Source organism: Argentina silus (genome assembly GCF_951799395.1).
Source record: "Argentina silus genome assembly, chromosome: X".
Classification (NCBI taxonomy): Eukaryota; Metazoa; Chordata; class Actinopteri; order Argentiniformes; family Argentinidae; genus Argentina; species Argentina silus.
This window is the reverse complement of record NC_139653.1, coordinates 28,901,460-28,927,660: the sequence shown is the minus strand read 5'-3', so window position 1 is coordinate 28,927,660 and position 26,201 is coordinate 28,901,460. Positions and strand designations below refer to the sequence as shown.

At 42.1% G+C, this 26,201-nt stretch overlaps 1 protein-coding gene across 1 annotated transcript in view; it reads left to right on the top strand.

The window, feature by feature from the left end:
* The window catches only part of wdr62 (WD repeat domain 62), a 31,045-nt gene extending 4,948 nt beyond the window's left edge, over positions 1 to 26,097 (top strand). The window contains exons 10-31 of the mRNA XM_083695455.1: positions 78 to 230; positions 441 to 604; positions 9,269 to 9,360; positions 9,462 to 9,587; positions 9,757 to 9,827; positions 10,500 to 10,621; positions 10,704 to 10,779; positions 10,900 to 11,011; positions 11,100 to 11,163; positions 11,246 to 11,365; positions 13,633 to 13,724; positions 13,833 to 13,900; positions 14,019 to 14,279; positions 15,850 to 16,007; positions 19,077 to 19,213; positions 19,375 to 19,488; positions 19,675 to 19,786; positions 20,077 to 20,170; positions 20,631 to 20,694; positions 24,573 to 25,211; positions 25,307 to 25,401; positions 25,631 to 26,097. Of these exons, the coding sequence (XP_083551581.1) occupies positions 78 to 230; positions 441 to 604; positions 9,269 to 9,360; positions 9,462 to 9,587; positions 9,757 to 9,827; positions 10,500 to 10,621; positions 10,704 to 10,779; positions 10,900 to 11,011; positions 11,100 to 11,163; positions 11,246 to 11,365; positions 13,633 to 13,724; positions 13,833 to 13,900; positions 14,019 to 14,279; positions 15,850 to 16,007; positions 19,077 to 19,213; positions 19,375 to 19,488; positions 19,675 to 19,786; positions 20,077 to 20,170; positions 20,631 to 20,694; positions 24,573 to 25,211; positions 25,307 to 25,401; positions 25,631 to 25,882 (3,186 nt within the window). The 3' untranslated portion in view covers positions 25,883 to 26,097. The remainder of the gene's footprint in view (positions 1 to 77; positions 231 to 440; positions 605 to 9,268; positions 9,361 to 9,461; positions 9,588 to 9,756; positions 9,828 to 10,499; positions 10,622 to 10,703; positions 10,780 to 10,899; positions 11,012 to 11,099; positions 11,164 to 11,245; positions 11,366 to 13,632; positions 13,725 to 13,832; positions 13,901 to 14,018; positions 14,280 to 15,849; positions 16,008 to 19,076; positions 19,214 to 19,374; positions 19,489 to 19,674; positions 19,787 to 20,076; positions 20,171 to 20,630; positions 20,695 to 24,572; positions 25,212 to 25,306; positions 25,402 to 25,630) is intronic.
* The last annotated feature ends 104 nt before the right edge of the window (positions 26,098 to 26,201 follow it).

Below are 26,201 nucleotides of genomic sequence, written 5' to 3'. Positions count from 1 at the left end.
TAGCTGAATTTACAGTTTGAAGTAAAAAAAGAGTGTCTTGTATATATCCTTGTCTTCTGTATGTGTCTACATTCCAGACCTACCCTGACATGGGGGAGCTGTCACAGGCCTGTCTGCCCCCTGGGTCCTTCCTCACTTGCTCCTCAGACAATACCATCCGTCTCTGGCACAGCGACCCTCTGCAGAGCCAGGGCTTGGGCTCCAGCTGCCTCCGCAACCTCTACAGCCATGTAAGATAATCTCTACACTGCTCATGACATCAGTTGCTTGAGAATGCTTACTGGGCTTTAAATTGGCCCGTGTCTCATGGCACCTGTGACCACGTCTCATTAAAGGACCCACCCTGATGCACTGAATCTCTGTTCGTCTTATGGAATATGTACATTGATTATCTCTGGTTGTGTTATTTTCCCTCTTGTGTGATGGTGTTCTGCTGGCAGGACTTGATTAAGATTGTGTACGTGGGGGAAAACATGCAGCACCTGCAGTCAGAGGGCGTGCGAGCAGAAGGAGGTGTCATGGACGGGAAGTCAGGCATCAGGGTCCTGGGAATTGATCCTGATGGACGACACCTAGCGGCTGGAGACCGCAATGGTAACCTGCGGTGAGCACCACTAAGATCCACATAATACACATATGCAAATTCCACTGCTTTTCAGATGCAGGCTGACAAGCTCAGGTTAAAGGGATACATGGTTCAGATTTGTTTAAATAGTCACTACTTACATCAGCTAACTTTAACCACCATTAACAAAAAAAGCTGCAGGGCATGGCTGGCCGGGTACATGGACTGTATGAAAAATAAACTTCAACTGTCATTAGATGATTTGACAGTTATCACTGGCTGGTACAGTAGGCCAGAGTTTAAAAGGTGACCGCAGGTGTGACGATGTCGCCAGCATACCACGATGGCAGTCATGAGTCAGCTCGACTATTTGTCATATTTTATTTCAGGTCATTCACCTCTGCAAAACAACCACCAGGAGGGATTGTTGAGCAATTCTAATGGATATGCTTACAATGTGATATAGTGTGTTCACAAACATTGCCACCTGATGAATTACGTAAACAAATTATTCTGGTTGGAGAAATTCAAAATTATTTCCTTGGATGAACCTTAATTTAGAATAAATCATGTCTTCATGGACACTCCATAAAATGATGTCAGACAAAGAATATGTGTGTCTGCGAATTTGTATATTAATTAACTCATAGCAATGTAATGTTTCTCAGTTGATTCCATGCATTTCAACAGTAGGCTATATGGACACAGGGCAAACACAAAGCAAAGGGCACAGTTTGTGTCAATAATTTTGTTTTAAATTAAGGTTTCATTAAGGACATCACCCCCTCACAACATTTTAAGCAGCACCCCCTCGCTTGTAGGCTAGTTTTTGCAACAGTGGCATTGAGGTAGACCACCCCTGCGATGTCGGCCTTAACCTATTAACCACTGGTCCACTGTATACTTTTATTTAATCTAATCATTTCGCCAATTATGATAGAAAGCAGTTTGATTGAGCAGGATTTTACATTAGTGTTGAGAAGCTGCCCTTGCCCTCCAGCTGAAAATGTGAGGGTTTGCACCTTATTATGACGTTTTTAATGACAACCTATAGAAGTTAGTTAAGTGGAGTAAGTCTACACATTGAAAGTCAATAACCATTGAAATTAACATTTTTTTGCTGTAGAGCCATCACAGGTTTGTTCTTGTAGCCCCCAGGCAACTATTTTCAAAATGGCCGCTAATATTGCTTTGGGGCCAAGACCACACTCATTTTGAATGGCCAATGAATTTAAATTAATTTACCGGCAGATAATATTTATTTTCATGTAGGCCTATGGTTTTCACTTCAGCAGGCGAAAACGTAGTAATACTCATAGGCTATAAGTTTTGTTTTTAGAACAAAATGAGGGCTGAATGAATATCAAACATGTTGCTATTTTTATAGTTATATAGGCCAATGAGCACAGATGGTGTTCACAACTCACAATTATTTATTTTTTTACTCTCACAACCCAGTCAAATAGTCACACTCTGGAGCTGTGGCTTGCGAAGTAACACACTAATAATTATTCATTATTATTATTTAATTTTCTTATTATTATTATTATATTTTCTTCTCACTGATATTCCTCCTACAGCTTTTATGCAAAACATACCATTTCAGTGTTATAACGTGCAGAGAGGTCTTGAATTGCTTGTATTGCAACATTTTTTAATTTTTTAAACAAATTACAGATGCAATTTTTTGAACGCTTCTGTTCCTACACCTTTTTAAGCAACACATCCAAACCAACTTTAGAATGTACAGAAAACTCCAAATTATAAACCCTGTAAAAAGCTGATGCCTATTATACTTTAACTTATATTTTGACTCCAAAAAGCCCCATTGGTTTTACATGGAGTCAAAAATGAAACTGAGATTGTAATTTAGCAATGTACAGGGAGTTCATTGCGGCCACTAAAATGCTTAGCAACCAGTTGATGAACAAGAAATTGGTGTTATAAGATGAATTGTGCAAATATCTTCAAAATAACACTTGTAAATTCAATACCTCTTGTTGCTTATAGTCCTACAAATGCCTTTTCACTGATTAGAACAGCCATATGAAAGATGGATAATATCACTATTGCTAGCAAGTTTCTTATGTCTCCAGCTATCTAGCGCCGTCTTTCACAAATAGTTATTAGATAGCATGCTACCCTTCAATCTAATCTAGAAATATAGCTAGCTATGTAACTAGCAAGACAGGAATACCGGCTATGTTTTTGCTATGGGATTAAAAACATGCCATTTCAGCCAATGCTGTCTAAATCTGCCATTTCCTGTATCATACCTTTTTACAGTCTGTTTCCCTATATCTCACTTTCTCTTTCTTCAACAACTTAAGTATATAAATTATATTTATTGTTGGGTTTGTTAGGTATAACTTAAGGTTAATTAGTAGTTACTGACAGTAGATTAAAGACTACTGTTTCACTCCACTGAACTACCCCCAGGCGCTTTGTAATTCTTAAAACCCAACTGCTCTTATACTGTTTAAGCTAGGAACACCAAACCAACTTCATAATATGCACATAAATAAGAAAACTGAACAAGTCATTTTAATACTGTACAACTTCAATGGTCACCAAAAGATATAACAAATAAAAAATGTAAAAATTCTGGACAACTGTTATTATTAAATACCTGGTTTGGTTAAGTGATCAGCCCCTTAGAGTATACCATTATAAACTTACTCAGGTGCAACCAATCTACTTCCAGATCAAACACCAGGCTAATTGCCCCCCACCTGACATCAATTGTAGTGGTTTTGAGTACTTCAGAATAAAACCAGCTGTTTCTTGAGGATTCCACTACTAGAAGTGCATGGTTCTGCAAAGAATTCACCATGGTTGGAAAAGTACTTTCAAAAGGCCTCCGGGATGAAGTTGTAGGAAGGCACAAGTTAGGTGAAGGCTACAAAAAGATTTCGAAGGCTTTAGCTATCCCTCTGAGTACCATTCAGAGCATCATTAAGAAGTGGAAGGCGTATGGCACCACCAACACCTTGCCTAGATCAGGCCGTCCGTCCAAACTGGATGACCGAGCCAGGAGGACATTGATCAGAGAAGCTTCCAAGAGGCCAAAGGCAACTTTGAAGTCTTTATGGCTGGGACTGGTCTGTCTGTGCATGTGACAACAATCTCACAAGCTTTACACAAAGCTGGCCTGTATGGCAGGGTAGCAAGAAAGATGCCTTTTCTGAAAAAGTGCCACAATCAGTCTCGTTTGTGCTATGCAAAAACACACCTGGAAGATTCTGTTGCCATGTGGAAAAAGGTTTTATGGTCAGACAAGACTAAGATTGAACTTTTTGGACTGAACTCCAAGTGCTATGTTTGGCGAAAACCAAACGCAGCACACCACCCAAAACACACCATACCTACTGTGAAGCATGGTGGTGGCAACATTATGTTGTGGGGATGTTTCTCTTCAGCGGGGACTGGGCAATTGGTCAAGATTGAAGGGAAAATGGACGCTGCCAAGTACACCCAAATTCTTGAGGACAACCTGCGTCCCTCTGCTAGACAGCTGAAGATGGGCAGGTCATTCACCTTCCAACACGACAACGATCCTAAACATACCGCCAAAAGAACAACGCAGTGGCTTGAGGATAGAAAGGTGAATGTCCTTGAGTGGCCAAGTCAGAGCCCTGACTTAAATCCGATTGAAGAGAGCAGTCCATCGCCGCTCACCACGGAATTTGACTGAACTTGAACAATCCTGCAAGGAAGAATGGGCAAATATTCTCCAATCTAGGTGTGCAAAGCTAGTAGAGACATATGCAAACAGATTGATGGCTGTAATTGCAGCAAAAGGTGGCTCTACAAAGTATTAAATCAGGGGACTGATGACTTTTCCAACCCTGTTTTTTATAAATTTTCAGAACTGTCACTTTTTTAATGGGTTTTGATTTCAGGCTGTACGACAAATATAGTAACTATTTCAAAGGGGTATGATGACTTTCTATAGGCACTGTATATACACACACACATTCCTTTGAAATTCTGGTCCAGTTTGAGACGACTTTTGCTTTGTGATATGGTGCATGATCATGCTGGAAGTAGCCATTAGAAGATGGGTAAATTGTGGCCATGAAGGGATACACATGGTCAGCAACAATACTCAAAAAGGCTGTGGCATTCAAGTGATGATTTATTGGTATTAATGGGCCCAAAGTGTTAAACCAAATTATGACATTTTGGACCACCTTAACTATCTTACGTTAACAATCCTTTTTATCTATCTGTCTCATCTACAGTGCCCTCCATAAGTATTTTGTCTTCTTTTAGCTCTATACTCCAACAGTTTGGATTTGAAATCAAACAATTACTATGGGGTCAGAGTAGATATTCTCATCTTTAATTCAATGGTTTTTATTTTCAGATTGGGTTCACCATTTAGAAAGCACAACATTTTTAAATATACTCCCCCTATTTCAGGGCTCCAAAAGTATTGGAAAAAATCATAGAATGTCTAAATAAAGTACTCATGTTAAGTGCTTGGTCGACAATCCTTTGCACGCAATAACTGCCTGAAGTCTGCGACCCATTGACCCCACCAGAAAATAAAGGACAGTAACAACTTACACTGGGCATATTCTCTAGTGATGCTCTGCCAGGCCCGTACTGCAGCCATCTTCAGTTGTTTTTAGGTCTTTTTGCCTATAATCCTATCATCATGAAATGCACGTTCAATTGGATTTCAATCTGAAGATTGACTTGGCCAGTCAAAATCTTGACTTGACTGTATGATGAAGCACCATCCAATGATGTCCCTGTTTTTTCCCCACATTTTCCTCACTCCTCAACCCTCCTCCCCCTTCTCCCTCCTCTCTGTCTGCCGATTACTTTGTCACCTACTTTGAAAAGAAGGTTGATGACAATAGCAGCTCCTTCCCTGTACCTCTCACCAACAATGCTACCTCTCCTCCCAAACCCACTGCGCAACTCCCAGTCCCTGGTTTATCAGATTTCTCCCCCCTCTAAAGCTGGTCACATCCAAGCGGGCAACCACCTGCCCCATCGATCCTATCCCCTCCCCCTTTCTCTAATCCATCTCCAAAGACCTCCTTCCGTTCCTTACCACCTTAATCAATTCCTCTCTATCCACAGGATCTGTCCCAGCTGCCTTCACAAGCCTCTTCTCAAGAAACCAACTCTTGACCCGTCTGCTGTCAATAACTACAGACCGGTATCCCTTCTCTCCTTCTTATCTAAAACACTTGAACTTGCTGTCTCTAACCAACTGTCTAACTACCTCCTTCAAAACAACTTCCCTTGACCCTCACCAATCCGGCTTTAAAGCTGGGCAGTATTGAAACTGCTCTCCTCGCTGTCACGGAGGCTCTCCACTCCGCTCAAGCTTCCTCCCTCTACTCTGTTCTCATTCTTCTGGACCTGTCTGCTGCATTTGACACAGTCAACCACCCTATCCTTCTCTCCACCCTCTCAGAATTGGGCATCTCTGGCTCTGCACTCTCCTGGTTTGCATCCTACCTGGCCGATCGCTCCTACCAGGTGACGTGGAGAGAATCGCTGTCCTCTCCACAACCCCTCACCACTGGTGTCCCCCTGGGCTCTGTCCTTGGGCCTTTACTGTTCTCTCTCTATACCAAATCTCTCGGCTCTAATTTCTTCACATGGTTTCTCCTACCACACCTACGCAGATGGCACCCAACTTTTTCTCTCCTTCCCCCTTTCTGACTCACAGGTGGCAACACGTGTCTCGGCATGTCTTGCAGACATCTCTGCTTGGATGTCAGCCCACCACCTAAAGCTCAACCTTGACAAGACTGAGCTGCTCTTCCTCCCAGGGAAAGCCTGCCCTCTCCAAGACTTCTCCATCACAGTAGAAAACTCTACTGTGACCTCCTCCCATACAGCCAAGAACCTTGGGGTGATCCTTGACAACCGCCTATCCTGTGTGGCGAACATCACAGCGACAGCACGCTCCTGTAGATTCTTCCTCTACAACATCAGAAGGATACGTCCATTCCTCACCAGAGAAGCAGCACAACTTTTAGTCCAAGCACTTGTAATCTCTCGCCTTGACTACTGCAATGCACTCTTGGCCGGACTCCCCGCCTCCTCCATCAGGCCTCTGCAGCTCATCCAGAACGTTGCCGCTCGTCTGGTGTTCAATCTCCCCAAATTCTTCCATGTCACGCCCCTCCTCCGCACCCTCCACTGGCTCCCAGTAGCAGCTCGCATCAAATTCAAGACTAGGTGCTTGCCTACCGGGTGGCAAAGAGAACAGCCCCTCCCTACTTGCAAGCAATGGTTAGCCCCCAAACCCCTGCAAGATCACTCCGCTCGTCCACCTCGGCTGCCCGCCTGGCACCGCCACCTCTACGTGGATGCATTGGCCGCGCTACTCGGTCACGGCTCTTCACTGTCCTGGTGCCCCGCTGGTGGAATGAGCTTCCCACAACGGTCAGGACTGCAGAGTCACTTCCGATCTTCCGCCGTAGATTAAAAACCCATCTCTTGAAGCAACATCTTAACAGTCCCTCCTAAAGACCGCTTCACCCTCACTACCCCACCCTATACTAACCCTAACCCTGAGACCTCTTCTCCCCTGCTTACCCCCCGCTTACCCCCCTGTACAAGATCTCTCCTGCTAATAAAGTATATGAAAAAAAAGAAAATTAGCCTACTGGCACTACGACTGCCAATGGCCCCTGGTGTGAGCATTGATTACTTTGTCTTATGATGACTCTTGGATAGATGATTCATTTACTTAAACAAATGTATTGTTGTACGTCGCTTTGGATAAAGGCGTCTGCTAAATGCCATAAATGTAAAATGTAAGTGCAATGAATTTGGAAACATTTGCTTGTACTCAAGCAGGCAAGGTGTTTCTGTACACTTCACTGCTGCTGCTGTCAGCAGTAACATCATCAATTAAGACAAGTTAACCAGTTCTTGTGGCAGCTATACATGCCCAAACCTAATACCCCCCTGTACCATGTTTCACAGATGAGGTGGTATGCTGTCAATCTTGGGCAGATCCTTTTTTTACCAAACTTTACTTTTGAAATCACTCTGATACATAATCATATTTGCCTTATCTGTCCACAAGACCGTTTTCCAGACCTACCTTTTTAGGTACTTTTTGGCAAACTGTTAGCGGTGATCCAAGTGCGGAGAGATACTCAGACGACAGCGTGAAGTAAATCAAGGAGAGTCTTTAATGAGCGAACTGAAGCACGGCATACAAACAAACACTGGGGGAAAAATGGGTAAAATAAAGGTGGAGAAAACCAAGCTCTGTTAACTAAGGTACGTGCTTCACAAGCGGAATAACTAGAACTAAAAACATACGAAACTGGAACTAGGGCTAAGGGGGTAAATGACAGACGGACAGACAGGGTACTCACAAACAGACAGGGAGAATCTCCAACAAAGACATGGGGAAAACACAGGCTATATATAACAAACGGGACAGAATACACAGGTGAAATGAATACAGGTAGATTGGGAGGCCACTGGCCCTGTACCGCCAGAGGAGGGCGCCAGAGTCACCAGACAGCAACCTCAGGCGTGACAGTAACCTGACCATCCTTTTTGAGGATAACTAGTGGTTTGCACCATGCAGTGAAGGCTCTGTAGTTCAGCTGTTGACCTGTTCTGGGGATGGTAGTCTCTGACACATTCACGCCTACCTCCTGTTCCTGATTTGTGGAACAGTTTTTTTTTTTTTTTTTTTTTTTTTTTCTTTCTTAAATATGGTGAGCATTCTTCAGTCATCCACTGTAGATGTTCCTTGGCCTACCAGCCCGGTTGCAATTGTTGAGTTCACCAGTGCTTTCTTTCTTTTTTAATGCTAATACTTTTGGGACCCTGAAATAGGGGGACTATGTATAAAAAGCGTTGTAAATTCTAAATGGTGCAACATATCTGAAAAAAGTACATTGAATTAAAGCTGAAAATCTCTACTTTAACCTCATAGGAATTGTTTGATTTCAAATCCAAACTCTTAAAAAGCTAAAAGACGATGCTTCTTCATTCCAATACTTATGGAGGACACTGTATCTGCCGATATGCTAAACTCTTTCTATCAACTACTCATCGTATCTATCTATCGTCCATAGTTGACCATCTTAAACTTTTACTACTACCAAAATAAAACTTTTTCTTCTCAAACTTTTTTTTAACTTTTCAAACTTATTTTTCTAGATATTATTAATCTTATTCCAATTCTTCCGCATGCTGCTACTCCTATAACTTTTAAGCGATTCACAGTAATCTAACTTAAAAACGTGCTTCTAACTTGTGTGGCTTACATTTATATTTTTCAACTATTAAAACTTGAAAGTGCACATTTTTACATGACTTCTATGAAAACCAAAAGATAAAATTTTTGGACCACCACTTCCCTTACACCTTTCAAGCTATTCACACCAATCCAATTGTGAAATTATCAACCCTGATAACAGTCTTCCAATTTTCTCTCATCTATCTGCCTATATCTTACTGCACCAATAATCTATTCAGGTATGGCCATTAAAAGTTGGTATGGTCTTGGCCCCAAAGCGATATTTTGAAAATGGCCGCCAGGGGGGTATAAGAGGAAATCTGTGATGGTAAAATGTTGTGCTTACAAAAGGCACGATTTCTTAAAAATGTAGCCTCTAGTCGCCCCACTAGTATAGAACCATCTGAATGTAAGAATAGTCAATTATCCCTTTAAACTTAAAACATTTCCTCTGTTCACAGTATCTTTGGTCTGCAGTTCATGGATGAACTCCTGAAGATTGAGGCACATGACTCAGAAGTCCTATGTCTGGAGTTCTCCCCAGCAGAGACAGGTGAGAATGTAATCATTATTTTCAGTCAGAATCACTTATCAGTTGTGTTTTTCCATTTTATATTGAAAGCTTCCAAATGGTGAATGCTTGTTGTACCCCAGGTCTGCACCTGCTGGCCTCTGCAAGCAGAGATCGCCTTATTCACATCTTTAACATGGAGAAGTGCTACAGCCTAGAGCAGACTATGTATGACCACTCAGCCTCCATCACTGCCATCAAGTTCACTGGTGGGTAGAGACAATCTTCTGTCCATATTGCCAGTGAATATACACTCCTACTTGAGGAAGGCTTTGTCATACTGTCAATCAGATTGATTGTTTGTTTTTGAACGTCTACAGTAATGCATGAGAGGGAGGACTCGCTCTGTCATACATGTTGTGGTTTGCCTGTGTGCAGGTGTGAGCCCAGAGGTGTCCATGGTGAGCTGTGGTGCTGACAAGAGTATCTACTTCCGCACAACTGAACGGGTGGGCCTCTACTGAATAGGATGTATTGTCCATTGATTTATTTGTTATTTGACTCTTACCAATACTGGATTTTTGGGTCCGATGCCAATTTCTTGGATATTATCACAGATAACTGATATATCTGCCGAATTCTGAATTCTGATCTCGAATTCTTTTTTAGCACAGTTTTTTCATAAGAAAACAATGGCAGCATGATGCTCTTAATGCTGATTAGGCAAACATCTATATTTCAATAAAGACCAGAAATTATCTCCATTAATAAACAGAGCAACATTTATTTATTTTATGTGTAGTTACTTGTACGATGCCAAATTTCACATGTTCAGTGCACTGAATATTGATATCAGTGATTTGCTGTTCAATCTAACTTGTTGTGACAGTTTGATCAGCCATTAAATTATTTTCTTGTATTTTTTTTATTAAACTATTTAATTTACAAAAACATTCAAAAATGCACCATGAAAAACATTCTTAAAACATACTTAGAATACCCCCTGCACTTTCTCGTTATGTGCGTGTGTACGTGCGTGCGCGTATATTTTGCACTGGAAAAAAACTAATTACACAGATTTTCTATAATTTCGGAATGTGTTATGTATAGATATATGTTATATATTGCATCTATGTGTTTTGAGAAAAGGTTTGAATTGCATCTCTTCATCTCCCACCCAGTCTTCTGAGGGACTCAACTTCACACGCACCCACCATGTTGTGGAGAAGACCACACTGTGCGATATGGACCTAGACGCCACACGCGAGCACACAGCCATCGCCTGCCAGGACAGGAACATCAGGTACCGTTGACTGGTTGATGACTGGGATTCTTTCTGTGGAACATTTATTCTATGTACTTGTATGTTATCCTTTCCACTTCAGAATATACAATGTGAAGAGTGGGAAGATGACGAAGTGCTTCAAGGGCTCTACAAGTGACGATGGCACACTTCTGAAGGTGAAGAGAGAAATACTACTGTACAGGAAATTAAGAGCCTTACTCAAATGTAATATTCCTCTCTGCATATGCTTATATTCTCTCCTTTTTCAATGCTTAGTTTCTATTCTTTGTGAACAGGTTCAGATGGACCCCTCTGGGATATACCTTGCCACAAGCTGCTCTGACAAGAACATCTGCATCTTTGACTATGAGTCAGAGGACTGTGTGGCCACCTTGTTTGGACACTCAGGTATACTCTTTCTCCTACATTTGCTCCTCTTCCTCACTTATTTGTACTTTCCTCTCACTGAGCTTCCTCAATCTTCTCTTTTCCATAGAAATTGTAACTGGCATGAGGTTCAGCCAGGACTGCAGGCACCTCATCACAGTATCTGGAGACAGGTAAATATTTTAACGTCCATACTGTATCCTCCTCAGACTTGTTTGTTCAGATGTGAGCTATGTTATGTCTGTCTGTTTTCAGCTGTGTGTTTGTGTGGAGGCTTGACTCCCAGATGACCAAGTCTATGAGGAAGAGACTGGCTGAAAGGAGACAGAAAGCTGGGGTGAAGAAACAGCAACCTACCAAACAGGAATGTATCAGGTACTGCACACATCTCAGTCAAAAGCTACATACGGTGCCTTAGTCAGTGCACCTCAATCGATAATCAGCACAGCAACCCAAACTGTCCATCATTTATCTGTATTGCTTCACTACCAAATGCCAGCCATCTAATCGGCACTGCTTCTTTTTGTGTCTGATTCCTTCTGTCGCTGTCCTCCAGAGCACAGAAGTTGGGCATGCTAATTGCTTCAGGATAGCCTCATGTGGTTTTGAACAAGTTATATTCTGGGTCAAAGGTGTACTGCTCTATAGAACTGGTATGTGTATACTTTAGGACTGTAAAGTATATTAGGTTAATTTGACCGATTAATCAACTAATGCTTTAATTGACAACTCATAGGTTTCTATACAGTGGGGGAAATAATTATTTGATCCCCTGCTGATTTTGTTAGTTTGCCCGATTACAAAGAAATGAGCGGTCTATAATTTTTATGGTACTTTTAGTTTAACAAATAGAGACAGAATATCAACAAAGAAGTCCAGAAAAACCACATTATATAAAGTTATAAATTCATTTGCATTTGATCGAAGGAAATAAGTATTTGATCCCCAAGCAAAACATGACTTAGTACTTGGTGGAGAAACCCTTGCTGGCAAGCACAGAAGTCAGACGTTTCTTATAGTTGGTCACCAGGTTTGCACACATCTCAGGAGGGATTTTGGTCCACTCCTCTTTACAGATCCTTTCCAAATCCTAAAGATTTCAAGGCTTTTGCTTGGCAACTCGAAGCTTCAGCTCCCTCCACAAATTTTTGATAGGATTAAGGTCTGGAGACTAGCTAGGTCACTCCATGACCTTAGTGTGCTTCTTCTTGAGCCACTCCTTTGTTGCCTTGGCTGTATGTTTTGGGTCATTCTCATGCTGGAAGACCCATCCACGACCCATCCTCAGTGCTCTGGCTGAGGGAAGGAGGTTCTCGTCCAAGATCTTACGGTACATGGCCCCGTCCATTGGCCCCTCAATGCAGTGAAGTCGTCCTGTACCCTTAGCAGAGAAACAACCCCAAAGCATAATGTTTCCACCTCCGTGTTTGACGGTGGGGATGATGTTCTTGGGATTGTAGCATTCAGCATTTCTCTCCCTCCAAACACGAAGAGTCGAATTTATGCCAAAGAGTTCAATTTTGGTCTCATCTGACCACATCACCTTCTCCCAAGCCTTCTCTGAATCATTTAGGTGTTCATTGGCAAACTTCAGATGGGCCTGTACATGTGCCTTCTTGAGCAGGGGGACCTTGCGGGCACTGCAGGATTTCAATCCGTTACGGTGTAGTGTGTTACCAATGGTTTTCTTGGTGACTGTGGTCCCAGCTGCCTTAAGATCATTACCGAGCTCCTCCCGTGTAGTTCTGGGCTGATCCCTCACCCTTCTCATGATCATCTTTACCCCACGAGGTAAGGTCTTGCATGGAGCTCCAGGCCGAGGGCGATTGATGGTTATTTTGTATTTCTTCCATTTTCTAATAATTGCACCAACAGTTGTCTCCTTCTCACCAAGCTTCTTGCTGATGGTCTTGTAGCCCATTCCAGCCTTGTGCAGGTCTACAACTCTTACCCTGATGTCCTTTGAATGTTCTTTGGTCTTGCCCATGGTGGTGGAGAGGTTGGAATGGAAGAGATTGATTCTATTGACGGGTGTCTTTTATACCCATAACAAGCAGAGATTAGGAGTACTTTTCCTAAAGTGACAGGACTAATCTGTGTGCCTCATGGGCATATAACCGGTCTGTATGAGCCAGAATTCTTGCTGGTTTGTAGGGGATCAAATACTTATTTCCTTCGATCAAATGCAAATTAATTTATAACTTTATATAATGTGTTTTTTCTGGACTTTTTTGTTGATATTCTGTCTCTATTTGTTAAACTAAAAGTACCATAAAAATTATAGACCGCCCATTTCTTTGTAATCGGGCAAAATAACAAAATCAGCAGGGGATCAAATAATTATTTCCCCCACTGTATATCAGACCAAGCACAACAAGGTAAAGCTAAAATAAGTGTAGTAAACAAGAATGTTCTACCAAGGAAGCTCGGTTCAAGCAGTTGGCACCTATTTGTCTATTACTTCACCACTCATTGTAAAAGGACAATTTCTGAGTTTGTTGAAATGTTTAGAAAATCTCTGACTAGAGAGAGCAAGTGAAGATGATTGGATTAATCAACTAATAGGATCAAATGAATCAACAATTTTTTTTAATCGACTGACAGCTCTAGTATACTGCCTATGAATGCGTCTCTATGTCTAGGAGAGAGACCTACATTGCTGTACCCTTCAGCCAACTGCCACAGACCGAGGAGGCCATGATTGAAGAGGAGGACCATAGGACCCCCACATTTGGTGAGAGGACAGTTCAATATGGGGGAGCTTCAATTAGGAGTTTTGATCCATTTCATCCTTGCTCTAGTGTCACTCCCTTTATGAATGCATGGCATGTCTCTCCTCCAGACTTCCAGGATGTTGATCCCACTGTTCTACAGACCAATGGTAAACTGCCTATGTGGGCACGAAAACTGGTACGTCTGACGTGAGGCATTCAGTATAGACCACTAATGAGAGTTGGCCGTATGTTTAGTGGTGTGTCATTAGATGGGGCGTGCTGGCTCTCACTGTACTTGTGTGTCTGTGTCTCAGGGTCTTGCACCTGGCACAACTGCTCTCCCAGTTGAAACAAATGTGGGCCCCCACCAGCCCCGTGGCCGCTGGGCAGAACAGTGGGAACCCCAGGCCATTCGCTCAGTCCTGTTGACCAGGAGCCTGCAGCCCCCCCTGTCCCCCACCCCCAGGAGGCCAGAAAGGCCAGAAGAGGAGGAGCAGGAGGATGATCCCCACTTTCACCCTCAGAGCCTGGATAGCCTCCTAAGAGAGGAGGAAGAAGTAGAAGAGAATGATACGGTCACTTCTGATTTCTGTTGATTGTCCAATAAGTTTTGTAACATTGTTTAGATTTGTATGGGTGATTGTGCACTGGGTGTGGGGGATGATATGAGGATGATATAGCCTACTTTCTCTCCTTCTGTTGAAGTTTGACTGGATCTTAGATTGATCAGGGAACGTGAGATAGTTAGTTAGTAAACAATGTAAATCTGACTCCGATTACTAAATGTGATAGATTGGCTCTCTACTTGCGTAACTTGCAGAAGATAATGAGCCGGAGGTTCATAGTTGGGACACCCTTTAACGTTATGGCCTTAACGAGGGTACCTCACTAGTACTATGTACTTCGAAATGTCTCTCCTAATTAGATTATAAGATTCTATTTGCAGAAATCGAAGTATTTGAACGCCAACCAGTGTGAACTAACCGTGTTGTGCGCTAAATCTTGGTATACAACACAACTAGAGAACAAAGTAATTTCTAGGCTAGACCTGGTCAAATATATTGCTTGCTTAGATTCTAGCACATTATCCTAGCACACAGATCTATCTGTAGGGTTTTCGAACAAATATTTTAGAGAAGCAATAACGTAAGCAATTCAGCTTACTTCAAGTCATAAAAAAAGTGTAAATACACACATATAAAACATACTGTGATAGGTGAATGTTCAAAGAAAATAATCAAATGAGAAATTAGACGTGTTAACTCATGTAGGAGATTGGGTAAGCTGACTCATAGGAGTAAGATTCTGAAAACAATTTATACAATCCCAGACCAAATGGAATTTCTACAGAAAAAAAAACATCAAAGGACCTTCTGGCAAGTATTATCAATAATGGCATTCAAGTCATAAACAGTGTTATCCACAGATCTTCAGCTAGATCCGGGACTGGTGGTGCGATACCATTTATATCCCAATGAACTGATTGTAATGAAGTGATTGACCAGTTCACTGAATCTCTGTGGAATGTTATAAAAGATACACATACAAATACTAGAAAGAAACATCACACAATAATGAAAATGACATCAAAATACTAGTCATAAAACACGTTAAGATAAGAACAAATATGACTATATACACATCAAAGAAACATTCAAATGTCATAATAGAGAAAAAGGTGTGTCGATTTAATCGTCGACAGGATGTCTGCTAGGTGTGCCCATTCTTCTGTGATCCAATGAACCCAAAACACTCGTAAAGTTTATCAAAGCATTCCCTTTGGCTCATAAACACAGAGAGTAATTCATATGTAAACACATGTAAATAGAATTTAGTGGTCACGGTTTTAGCCAACAGCTGTTCTAGCATACTCATCATATTTTAAGACCAGTTCAATAATCAGCCTGTCTTCAAATCCATCTACACTGTTAACAATTGAGAGGTAGGAGCACCTGAGGGAATTGTAATGATGAGGATGAGAAAGTTATCCGTGTTGTATTGTTATGGGTTAAATTCTGTCATCTCTTGTTTGGTCTGTGACTTAAAGCAGAGGTATATTATTTTTGTAATGTATATTGTGGTGGGACCGACCTTTTGTGGGTTTTCCCCCTTTTTAACTGTAATGTCTCCCTTTGTTGTGCGCAGGGGTCAGGTACTCCATTGGAACACAGTGTCCAGAGGCCCGACTTCGTGCCCCTGCCAGACAGTGAAAAGCTATTTGCTCCAGGGCTGAGCTCCCCTGAGAGGAGTGACTACATCCTGTACCCTGCCAACAGGACAACCCTGTCCACAGGAGGAGAGGGGTAAGGACCCATTTACACAGAGATTCTAATTTGGCTTTGGTGTAGACAAGAGAGTTTGCAGCTGTGTCCGTATGCATGTGCGCATGCACGTGTGTGTGCATATGTTTTGGCATCACTGTGCCTCTGAGATGACAATGCTGGTGTTGTGTGTTGTGAAAAGGTTACCCCTACTTTCTACTCTGCCCGTTATCCCTGACAAAAACAATATCTAACCTTCTCACTATGAGCTGCTTGTGATGATTCTAGCCCTGCGGTGCACCCATTGAAAATAATGACACACAGACACGTATTACTATGCAAAATATTGTTAATGTGTATTGAAAGTTGGCGTAATGTTGCTAGACTATTCGGCGGTATGGTGCCGTTGTGTGAGAGACCAGCATTTCTCTTCCTTTTATCAACCGGCAGTGAAAGAGTGCGTGTGCCTCTGCGGCTCCTATTCCTAGAGTGGGCTGGGCTCTACTATCCTAGACACACAAAATAATGTGAGAGTACGCTGCCGTGTTTGACTGCTGCTACTCTGTCGGTGCATTTCTGTTCCCATTTTTGTTACTTTATTTGTTAATTGTGAGCTTAGCCTAACAGTTTTGACCCGCCGCCATGAGTGCTATCTGCTATTTGAATACGGTATGATCGCTTTTCGCACACAGGCTATCACTGTGATCTACCTGCCTATGGCTGCCCCTGCCTCTTACAACAATCTCTAAACAAGAAAGCACTCGCACTCAGTTTATAAGTGACTATAAGCTTGACTTTATGTGCATTACTGAAACTTGGTGAAGGCCAAATGAATACTAACTACTGAACCAGACTGCCCCCCCCCCGGCTGGAAGTATATTCACCAACACTGCTCTTTGTGTGTGTGTGTGTGTGTGTGTGTGTGTGTGTGTGTGTGGTGGGGTCTGACAATAATTCACTGGGCAAATCTGAAATAGAAAGAAAATCAGTATTGCCCCAGCCATTACTGACCACTTCTCAGTGTTCGTAAATAAGCTGAAGTCTGACCTAACAACTCTCAGCCCTCTGTGCCCTGTCTCCTTACTCCTCAGGGACTTTAACATACATGTGGACTCTCCTAATTGCAATCTGGCCACTGAAATTATCTCCCTGCTAAACTGCCTTGGTTACACCCAACTGGTTGCTTTAGCCACCCACAACCATGGCCACACACACTGTGGTGTGCTGTAATGGCACTCTCATCGACAACCTAACTGGCATTGACCTTGGCTTCTCTGATCACACACTCATCTCCCTGGAGATTAAGTTTAACCCCCACCCCTCACCCCCTGACCAAACACACTGAAACTTTTCGCAAGCTTAGGTCCCTCAACCCCAGCCTAGTCGCTGGTGCCCTGCTTTCCCTTCCATGACCTCTGCCCAGTACACTGAATGACTCAGTCTCACTCTACAGTAACTCCCTTGCAACAGAATAGAATGACCTGGCCCCTCTGAAGACTAGAGCTGTCTCTTTCAAGAATTTCTTCCCCTGGTACACTGAGGACCTCTGCTCCATGAAAAGAGTTGGGCAGTGCCTTGAGAGGCAGTACAGAAGGACAGGGCTCAGTGTCCATGCACAAATGTATGGCCATCACTGCACTAAATACAGGCTAGCTCTAAACTCTGCTCGGTCCAGCTATTTTTCTGACATCATTGACAGTAATCGGAATAACCAGAGAGTCCTATTGTCTACTGCTGACCACTTGCTCTAATCTGCTGGCTATGTGATTGGCCCCAACTCCCCAGATCTATACTCAAAATAAGTTTTTTTCAAAAGAAGATCAAGAACAACAATGAACTCCTTCTTTCATCGCTCTGTCTCTCCCCTGACTCACTCATGACTCCTGTTACCCATGAACATCTACTCTTAACATTGCCCAGATCAGACCATTCCTCTCCTTTACAGTCACAGAGAAACTCACCCATGCTTTAATTTCCTCCCGCATAGACTACTGCACTTCTTTCTGGCCTCCCTTCCCACTTAGTCAACAGACTACAGCAGGTCTAGAACTCTGTGGCCAGTCTTCTCTCCTCAATCCACATTAACATTACCCTTGTACTTCAGAGTCTTCACTGGCTCCCCATCAAAGTCCTCCTCACCTATAACATGCTTCTGCCCCCTCCTGTTTGACCCAATTCCTCACACCCTACTGTCCCTCCTTCTCTACTACTCCTCCTGCACGACTACTGACAATTATTGCTACTACATTCATTGAATGTTTGCACTATGACTGTAATTATTGCTGCTACATCCATGGCACCCTTGTCATTGTATTGTTGTATTAATGTAGTAATTTACTGCTGCTACTACACTGTGCCTTTTGCACTACCACTGTCATTGCTTTATGACTATATTTATTGTATTGTTGATTTATTGAGTGTTGTTGAACATGGAGCTACATTCAAAAAGCAATTCATTTATTTTCTGCTGCACCCTGCCTCTGGAATGCTCCCCTTAGTCAGAGCCCCCTGACAGTCTGGACATTTTTAAGACCTACTTGTTTAAGCAGGTGTGTCTTTGTATTTTCCCCCTGTTCTAATGCTGTCCTTATATGTCCCACGTTTTTATCAGTGTTTTTGTTTGCTTGACCTGTTGACTGCTCTGGGTATGTGATAGAAACTCTCTACAAATAAGAGTTATATTTTCATTATCATTGATGCTGCAGTACAGAACTTGAACTTATATCCCTCCTGTACTTACCGTTGTCCATGGTTTTAGTCCAGTTGGGGTGGGGTCCAAGAAATGTATTTAACCTGTCCAGTTTCATTTTGTCCAGAGAAAGATGAACAGCTTGCTCAGAGGCTGTCTGTGTTTCTGTTTATTTATTTGATTTGAAATATTAGTACTTTATTTACCCAGGACATACCTTATGTTATGCTACCCTTTTAAAACATTTTTTTAAATCATTTTTGTATATAAAATCAACACCTCTGGTGCAACTGTAATCTCACACTGGACCAACATTTTTCTCCACAATTTACCACCTACTAGCCACAAACACTCCCCTATCGAGAGGCACTACATGTACATTGGCTGTTTGCATGATTGTACTTGTTCTCGTTGTGTTGCAGTGATTTTGACGTGAGGGTGCTGGGTGAGGATGGTAGGGTCCAGCAGCATCAGAGGCAGGGCTGGGGGGAGGAGGAGCTCAGCCCAGACAGTGCCTGCTGTGTGGGCTCTACTGAAAGCCAGGACCAGCCCCAGGACGGTGAGACTGCACTACTGATGCCGAATGGGATAGTTGCTGAAAGAGCCTTTCATGTGACAGCAGTCAGTGGTTGTTGATGAAAGTGAAAACGATCAAAGCAATGCTGTTGTGAGTCAAATGCTGTGACAGTATTCTGATCCTGTCTTGTTGTCTATGTGCAGACACAGATTCCCTCAGCCAGATGAGCTCCACTGGCAGTTCTGGGGAGGAGGAAAAGCCAGAGACGCTTCTGCGTCAGCATTTTGACACTATGGCAAATAACCTGGCTAGTGACGGTATGAATGATATTGTTGCTACTGAGCCTTTATTTGTTTGGTCCTCTGATTCCTTTTCCGTGGAGACTGTATTTTTTCACTTTGTCATTTTTGACAGCACATATTTGTTGATCACATTTGTATGCACATGTATTATATTTTTTGCATTTCCTTGGTCTCCTCACATTTCTATTTCACTCCATGCAGAGAAGTTTGAAACAGATCCTCAGAGCCTGCAGCTGGCCACAGAAAACCATTTCCTGAACCCTCGACTCAGCATTTCCACTCGCTTCCTATCCCGTTTCCAGAGTCGCATCCGGTCAGTCTCACCTCACATCAGCATTCTGCTTCACAGGACTCTGCTACTAGATTGAGAAGATTTCAGTTTATTCCAGGACCTCTGTCTAGAGATCCAGGGGAGAGAATGAGTATGTCCTACAGTATGCGCTGCCCATGTGGGTGATGCCCAGAACAGTTTTGTGGGAGAATACTCTACTCTACACAAGTGCCTCTCATTTGATGACATTGCTCTTTCTACACATGTACAGTGGAAAATGTATACCATCTCAAGTTGCTGAACCTTTGTGTGTTTCTTGCTGGGGTTGCCAGGGTGGGTCCTGGCCATGCCCCACGCCTTACAGCACTTCCTCCCAGGAACTCTGAGGAGCCAAGCAGCCCATCCCCCAGCCTCTGCACCACAGAGGTACTGCTCCTCCCCCAAACAGAGTACATATGCACAACACCACATGATGCTGCTCAACTCACCCAAACACAGGAAACAGCACCAGGCCCTGTCCAGAACAGCATAGAGATCACACCAAGTCATTGGGAGCTAATACAGAGGATCTATTGTGCCTAAAACAAAAAGGCTTACCTTTGTGATGAGGTCTGGTCCATTCTTTCAAATGCAATTGTTATTATTCCCAAAGAGCAGAGTTTCAGCCCTATGTGCATTTCAAAATGCAAATGAATTGAAAATGCATTTCAGTCAAGGTAGGAATTTAGACCACATTATTGCTCAAGAAATTATATGGACAGTACCAACAGATGAATATCAAATATGCATTCATCCGAAAGCACATTGATCGCAATCCTAACCCTAACACGATAGAACAACAAATTACTTTTGTCAGCATATTATTAAAGGTGATTGTTATTTCTAGGTCAGTTCACAGCAGTGTTCTGAGAGCTGTGCCACAGAATCTCAAGAGGAGAGCCACAACAGTGGTGAGTACTATTTACACCTTTTCTTACAATCCTCCAAAGAAAAGTGATGGGGAAATCTATTTTGTGTTACCTTGTTGGGTTATAGAAATACAGTCAAACAACTTTTCTATTATATACATTATGCCACACTCTCCCTCTTATATGTGACAGTGGAAATTGGTTGACATCAAGTATTGCCTTCAATGTACAAGGTCATTACACAACGGTTGTTGACAGATTTTTCTCAAAACAATTTTTGGTAGCACTTTTACATTACGGCTCGGAATAAGTGGGTAATAGCATTGTAATTACAGTAATTACTGATAGTTAACAGTAACAAGAAAAACAATTACCTTGTTATTACCAAGGTACATACAACTGTAGTTTCCATGTCATTATTTTGCATGAAAGATGCTTGGAACAGAGAAGGTAGTTACTACTATGAAATAAGGTGGTATCAGTTAATAAATTGACATTTTTAGCAAAGCTCTTGTAATAGCTGAACATTAAAATGTTGTGGTGAATATCAATGGAAAAATATTGTGGTGAATATCAATGGAAATATTATTCAGTCAATAGAAGAGCCAAGTATGATACAAAGGTTTTGGAGGTGTTGCCTCTTCATTCTCCACCCACAAACAATTACTTTATAACATTGCAATATTACCTACTGGACAGCTCAGTATTACTAATGCCAAAGTCTCAATGTCTTAATAAGGGATATTGCATTACATTAACTGTATGAAATTGTATGAAACTGTATGAAATTGCATTACATTAACTGTATGAAATCATCCCTAAACTTCATGTATGCCTATGTAGCAAACCCATTGGGTAGCTTATTGCTGTGTTAATGATGTAGTGGATGCATGCATACTGAGGGTTTTTCCTGCAGAGAATCTTTGGATGGCCCTCCTTAACGTTTTTTTTTCAGCCTGCCTAAGAAAAATGCCTAATACTATTTACTCCCTTAAAGATGCATTTTCATGCAATGCGGTTACACAACCAGCTAAGGGCGATTGGTGGTAGAGTGCGTAGTTAGAGTGTATCTGCAGTGTAACATTAGAAAGAACAGAAGAAACCTTGACAAACACTCTAACAAACGGTAGTACAACTGTGGTGAGTGTTGAGGGGATATCTTGAGAGTTGCAGTAGATAATTTGGACGCTACAAATTGAAAAGTTAGGTTGACACAGTTGGAGGTGTGCATTTAACGTTAGTGTCTATTGTAGTTAGTGTCTATTGTAGTTAGTGCCAAAAAAGCCTTTGAAGGCTTCAAAGCACACACAGTCACCAAATTGAATAATAATAATTTACCAGTTTTATGTATTTTTGTAATTAACATATGTTAAATGCAATTAAAGTGAAATTAATGTGGCACCATTAAATCACTAGTCAGCAGCAAGTTACGGCTAAGCAGCAGGAAAACACACAGGCTCTGTACTAGGGACAAAGACAGAGAGAGGTACCAGAAGAACATCAGTCTGAGGCTGAGTCTTAGCCAAATGAGGGACAGGGGTGAGCATCAGGGTTGGAATATGAATGGATGTATTGATATTATGATTGATCAACATAGATAATAAAATGGAAAATGTTGATTTTTCTTTACCAACTAGCTGGGAAGCATAGGCCAGCCGACTACTTTTTAACTTATTTTTTTGTATACAGAAAGGCTGGGATTGGTTATAATTCAGGTTATTAGTAATTCTATAGCAGGGATGTAAAACAAGGTTCCAGGAGGACCACCTTTATCATTGTGTTTTGAGTGTATACCAGCCAACTTCATTTCAATCAAATTGTCCTTGATTCAGGTCCAGCATTAATTTCAAGCCACCAGAATTTACCATTTAACAGTTATCTCCTAAACAAAATCTCAGTTTTGGATTCAGGTCCAGGAATGGTTAAGGCATAATATCAGTATGCAGATAGAACTGCAAACTATATTGTTGGGGGATCTGAGGAACCAGGCCCACTCATTAGGAAATATGATTCTATTCTTAGGTAAAATATTTATTATTAGACAAATGGAGCGGTTCAAGGCCTTTGTGAGAGACCACAGTAGAATAGAGGAATGTATTGCAAGGGGATAGTAAAATGGTATTATACTAGCAAAGGTGGGTTGACCTGTGGACATCGGAAGGTTGGAATTAGATATGGAATGCATAGTTGATTGGCCGATTCACTTGTGAACCCAATACCGGCAGTGGTGGGAATTTCTAAGTGTCTATATATGTGTAGGTGTGTGAATATTATATGTACCATGCCAAGTGAATAGCTGTACATTTAAGTAGAATTTTGGTGGTTGTTATTTTATTTTCATGTCCTCCATTGAGGGAAGGGTTGGGGCAGAAAAGAAAAGGGGACTAGAAATTATGCAAGCATTGATATCTGATAGAATTTAAATTCTATTTACTAATTTTCAAAGTTGATCTACCCCAAAACAAGAAAATGGAAACTACCTTCTCTGTTTTTAGGCAACAAACCACGGTCTAGTTGTTAGGGTTAGATGGGATACAAGGCTAAAACAAAATGGAAATAGGTAATAAAGCATTTTCCAGTTCTGTATACTATTTCAAAGGTAGCTATTTACCTTTTCTGTTCTTGGTTATGAAGCAAAATTAAATTTGTGCTCATGTGACCGAGTTAAAACAGTGATGAACTCTCTCCTCACAAGTTCAAATACCCCCACCCACGCCATCGAATTTCTAGCTTTCCGGTGCCGTAGCTGGTTTCCATCGGGTATTTAGGAGACAGCGGTCATGTCGGTCATGGCAATCCAGAGGTCGCAGGTTCGAGAATCATGTGGAGCAACTCGGATTCCGAGGCTACTGTTTGCAACAACTTGATGTCAGTTTCAATGATTCAAGAACAATATGGAAACTGTAACAATAATACGGAAACAAGCATCTTTCATACAAAATAATTAAGTAGAAAGTACAGTCCGCCTTGATGTCTTTCTTGTTACTGGTATCAGTAATTACCATGCTATAACCAACTTATTCAGAGCTTAATGTAAAATGCTACCTGAGGTGTTCCACCCATAGCTGCGCAAATACATTTCAGAGCGTCGTCTAGTTCAACACCTGCCATCCTAGCATCCAGTTATTTGATCTAAATGATCTAAAATACGATTATATTACCATAAGTAATGAATGGTATGTTGTAACTACTTTCATTGGCTTGTAATGTGTTTATTCAGGCAGAGCGACTGACATTTCTACAATATCAAATATAGGCTAGTAATATTGGCGAATGACACTGGCAATGACAGTATTTTCGCACTGCACTTGGATAGGCATGTGCTCGGATAGTCCTGCGCTCAGAAGTTCTGACAACAAGATATCTCGCGCTCAAATAGTGCTTGCTTGACTGGACGCTGAAATAGGTTTGCACAGTAGTGACCTGACACCGGCCAGAGGATCTAAGTCACAATGGTTTCGATTTCACTCTAGTCTCCTAGGGAAGCTGGATTCTGTCCTCTCTGAACTTCTTTATTTGTTATTCATCTCTATCTCTGACTACACTGATTTTCATGGATGGTGCTTTTCTCATCTGGTGATGAAAATCAGTTGATTTACACCACTCAAGCTGGTTGAAAATTGGATTCCAGGTATATACTGTACTTTGGTTGTGTGGTGCTCTATATATATATTCACCTGTTGTTTTTAACCCATTAGATATTACAGACAAGGCCCTGTTATCACAGTCCAGTACTCAAAACAATGCTCTGCCAGTTTCCAAAAAAACCCATCCCAGCTCTGCCCAAAAAGCCCTGCAAACTAACCTGAACAAGGAGACACAGACTCAGTCATCCTACCAGAGCTACATGAGTGCCACAGCCAGCTCTCGAGCAAAAATGTCCTGGAGCAACTCTAAATGTCTAAATGTCTCTCCAACAGATGAGCAGCCAAGTAAGCTGATGGAATTAAGAGCATCCTCCATCCATGATCTGAACTCACACCAGGAGTGTAAGGAGAACTTTCCACCCTCTGCACATCCACCTGTTGTCCACACCACCGCCCTTACTACCATCATCCCCTCCTCAACGGAGCACACTTCTAGTATTCAGCCACCCCCTCACTCTCCTGCTCCTGGGAATCACAGCGCTAGAGCCGCTCTCCATCTGGACCTGTCTGTGCCTGACCGCCCTGCACTCGCCTCCATGTCGCCCCTGTCCCACAAGGCACAGCGACGCACTGTGGATTCACCCTGCCGCCCAGCCCTGGTGACCCCCACAGAGATGCGCTCCCTGGGCAAGGAGGCCAAGAGATGCATCAGCAGCAGTGAAGAAAACCTGGCACCCAGGGAAGCCACAAAACCATTCAGTCTGACTCCTACCAAAGCCCCCGTGGCCATGCTGACTGAGACCCCAACTAGGTGCCAATCTCCAGGTGGACCCCAGGTGACTGGTGCAAGAAAAGTAGGGCCACTGTCCCAGCTGCAGCAGTTCAGTCCCATCTCTGGATCAGTGTCACCTCTCTCTTTGGGTAGTGCACCCCCTCCTGGTTGTTTGGAGGAACATTCAGACTCTAACACAGGTAAGACCATTCGTCTCATCAGTCCTATGGGAAGTTTGAAGATGGAGGCATCTTCACGTCTTAGCTCTTATTTTACATTGTTTTGTTTTGTTCAGATTCTTCGGATGAGACAGTGAACCTCCAGATTTGTAACCAGGTTGTTAATGATTTGAGGCACACCATAAGGACTGCAGTCAGCTTTTACAATAAGGTGGGTTTAAAGTAGTAAATATGTTCTCTAAACAATTAAGGTGTTAGTCTTTCAAGATCTCCAAATCAATGTCAGAATTATTCTGGACCTCGCTCATGTATCATAATGTAATCACAAGTTGCTTTTGTCTGCAAAGTTGTGTTTCTCTTTTATTCAAACAACATTCAGGTTTATGTAAACTACTGTTGTATGAGAGGGACTTAACTTCCTCTTTTCTGTCAACCTTTAGGTGTGCTCTATGACTGACAGTCTAGAGCAGCAGTCTCAGATGACAGTAATTTTGAAGGAAGCATTTGCAGTGGCCCAAAGTGATCTGGACTCTGTTTGCCCAGAGGACAGCCATTCAACATGTAAGACAGCCCACAGCCCTGCGGAGGAGTCCCCAGTCCACCAGCTGAGGGATGACAGGACTGTGGCTCTTCTGGAGAAGTACTCAGAGATGTTAATACGGATCACTCAGAAAAAGATAGACTGCAACTGAGGGCCCCTTGATGGAAAGTGCAGCAGAAACATGGACAACAAAAATAAGCATTCACTTTCCATGCTACATTCAATAGTATTGTGGCCTTTTTATGAACAGCACCTTTGCCGTTTTCTTTTTTAAATATTTTATTTAAGCCATACGATATATCCTTATGATATAAAGGATATACTCCTTTTTTATGCCTCTCTGCCAATCACAATACTTGTTTTTATCAACCCTTTGTATGATATTAAATATTCATAGTTTTACATATGGTACATTGCGTCGTGTGTGTTTGTTGTTGAAAATATAGTACATTAAGTCTGTATGCATTCAT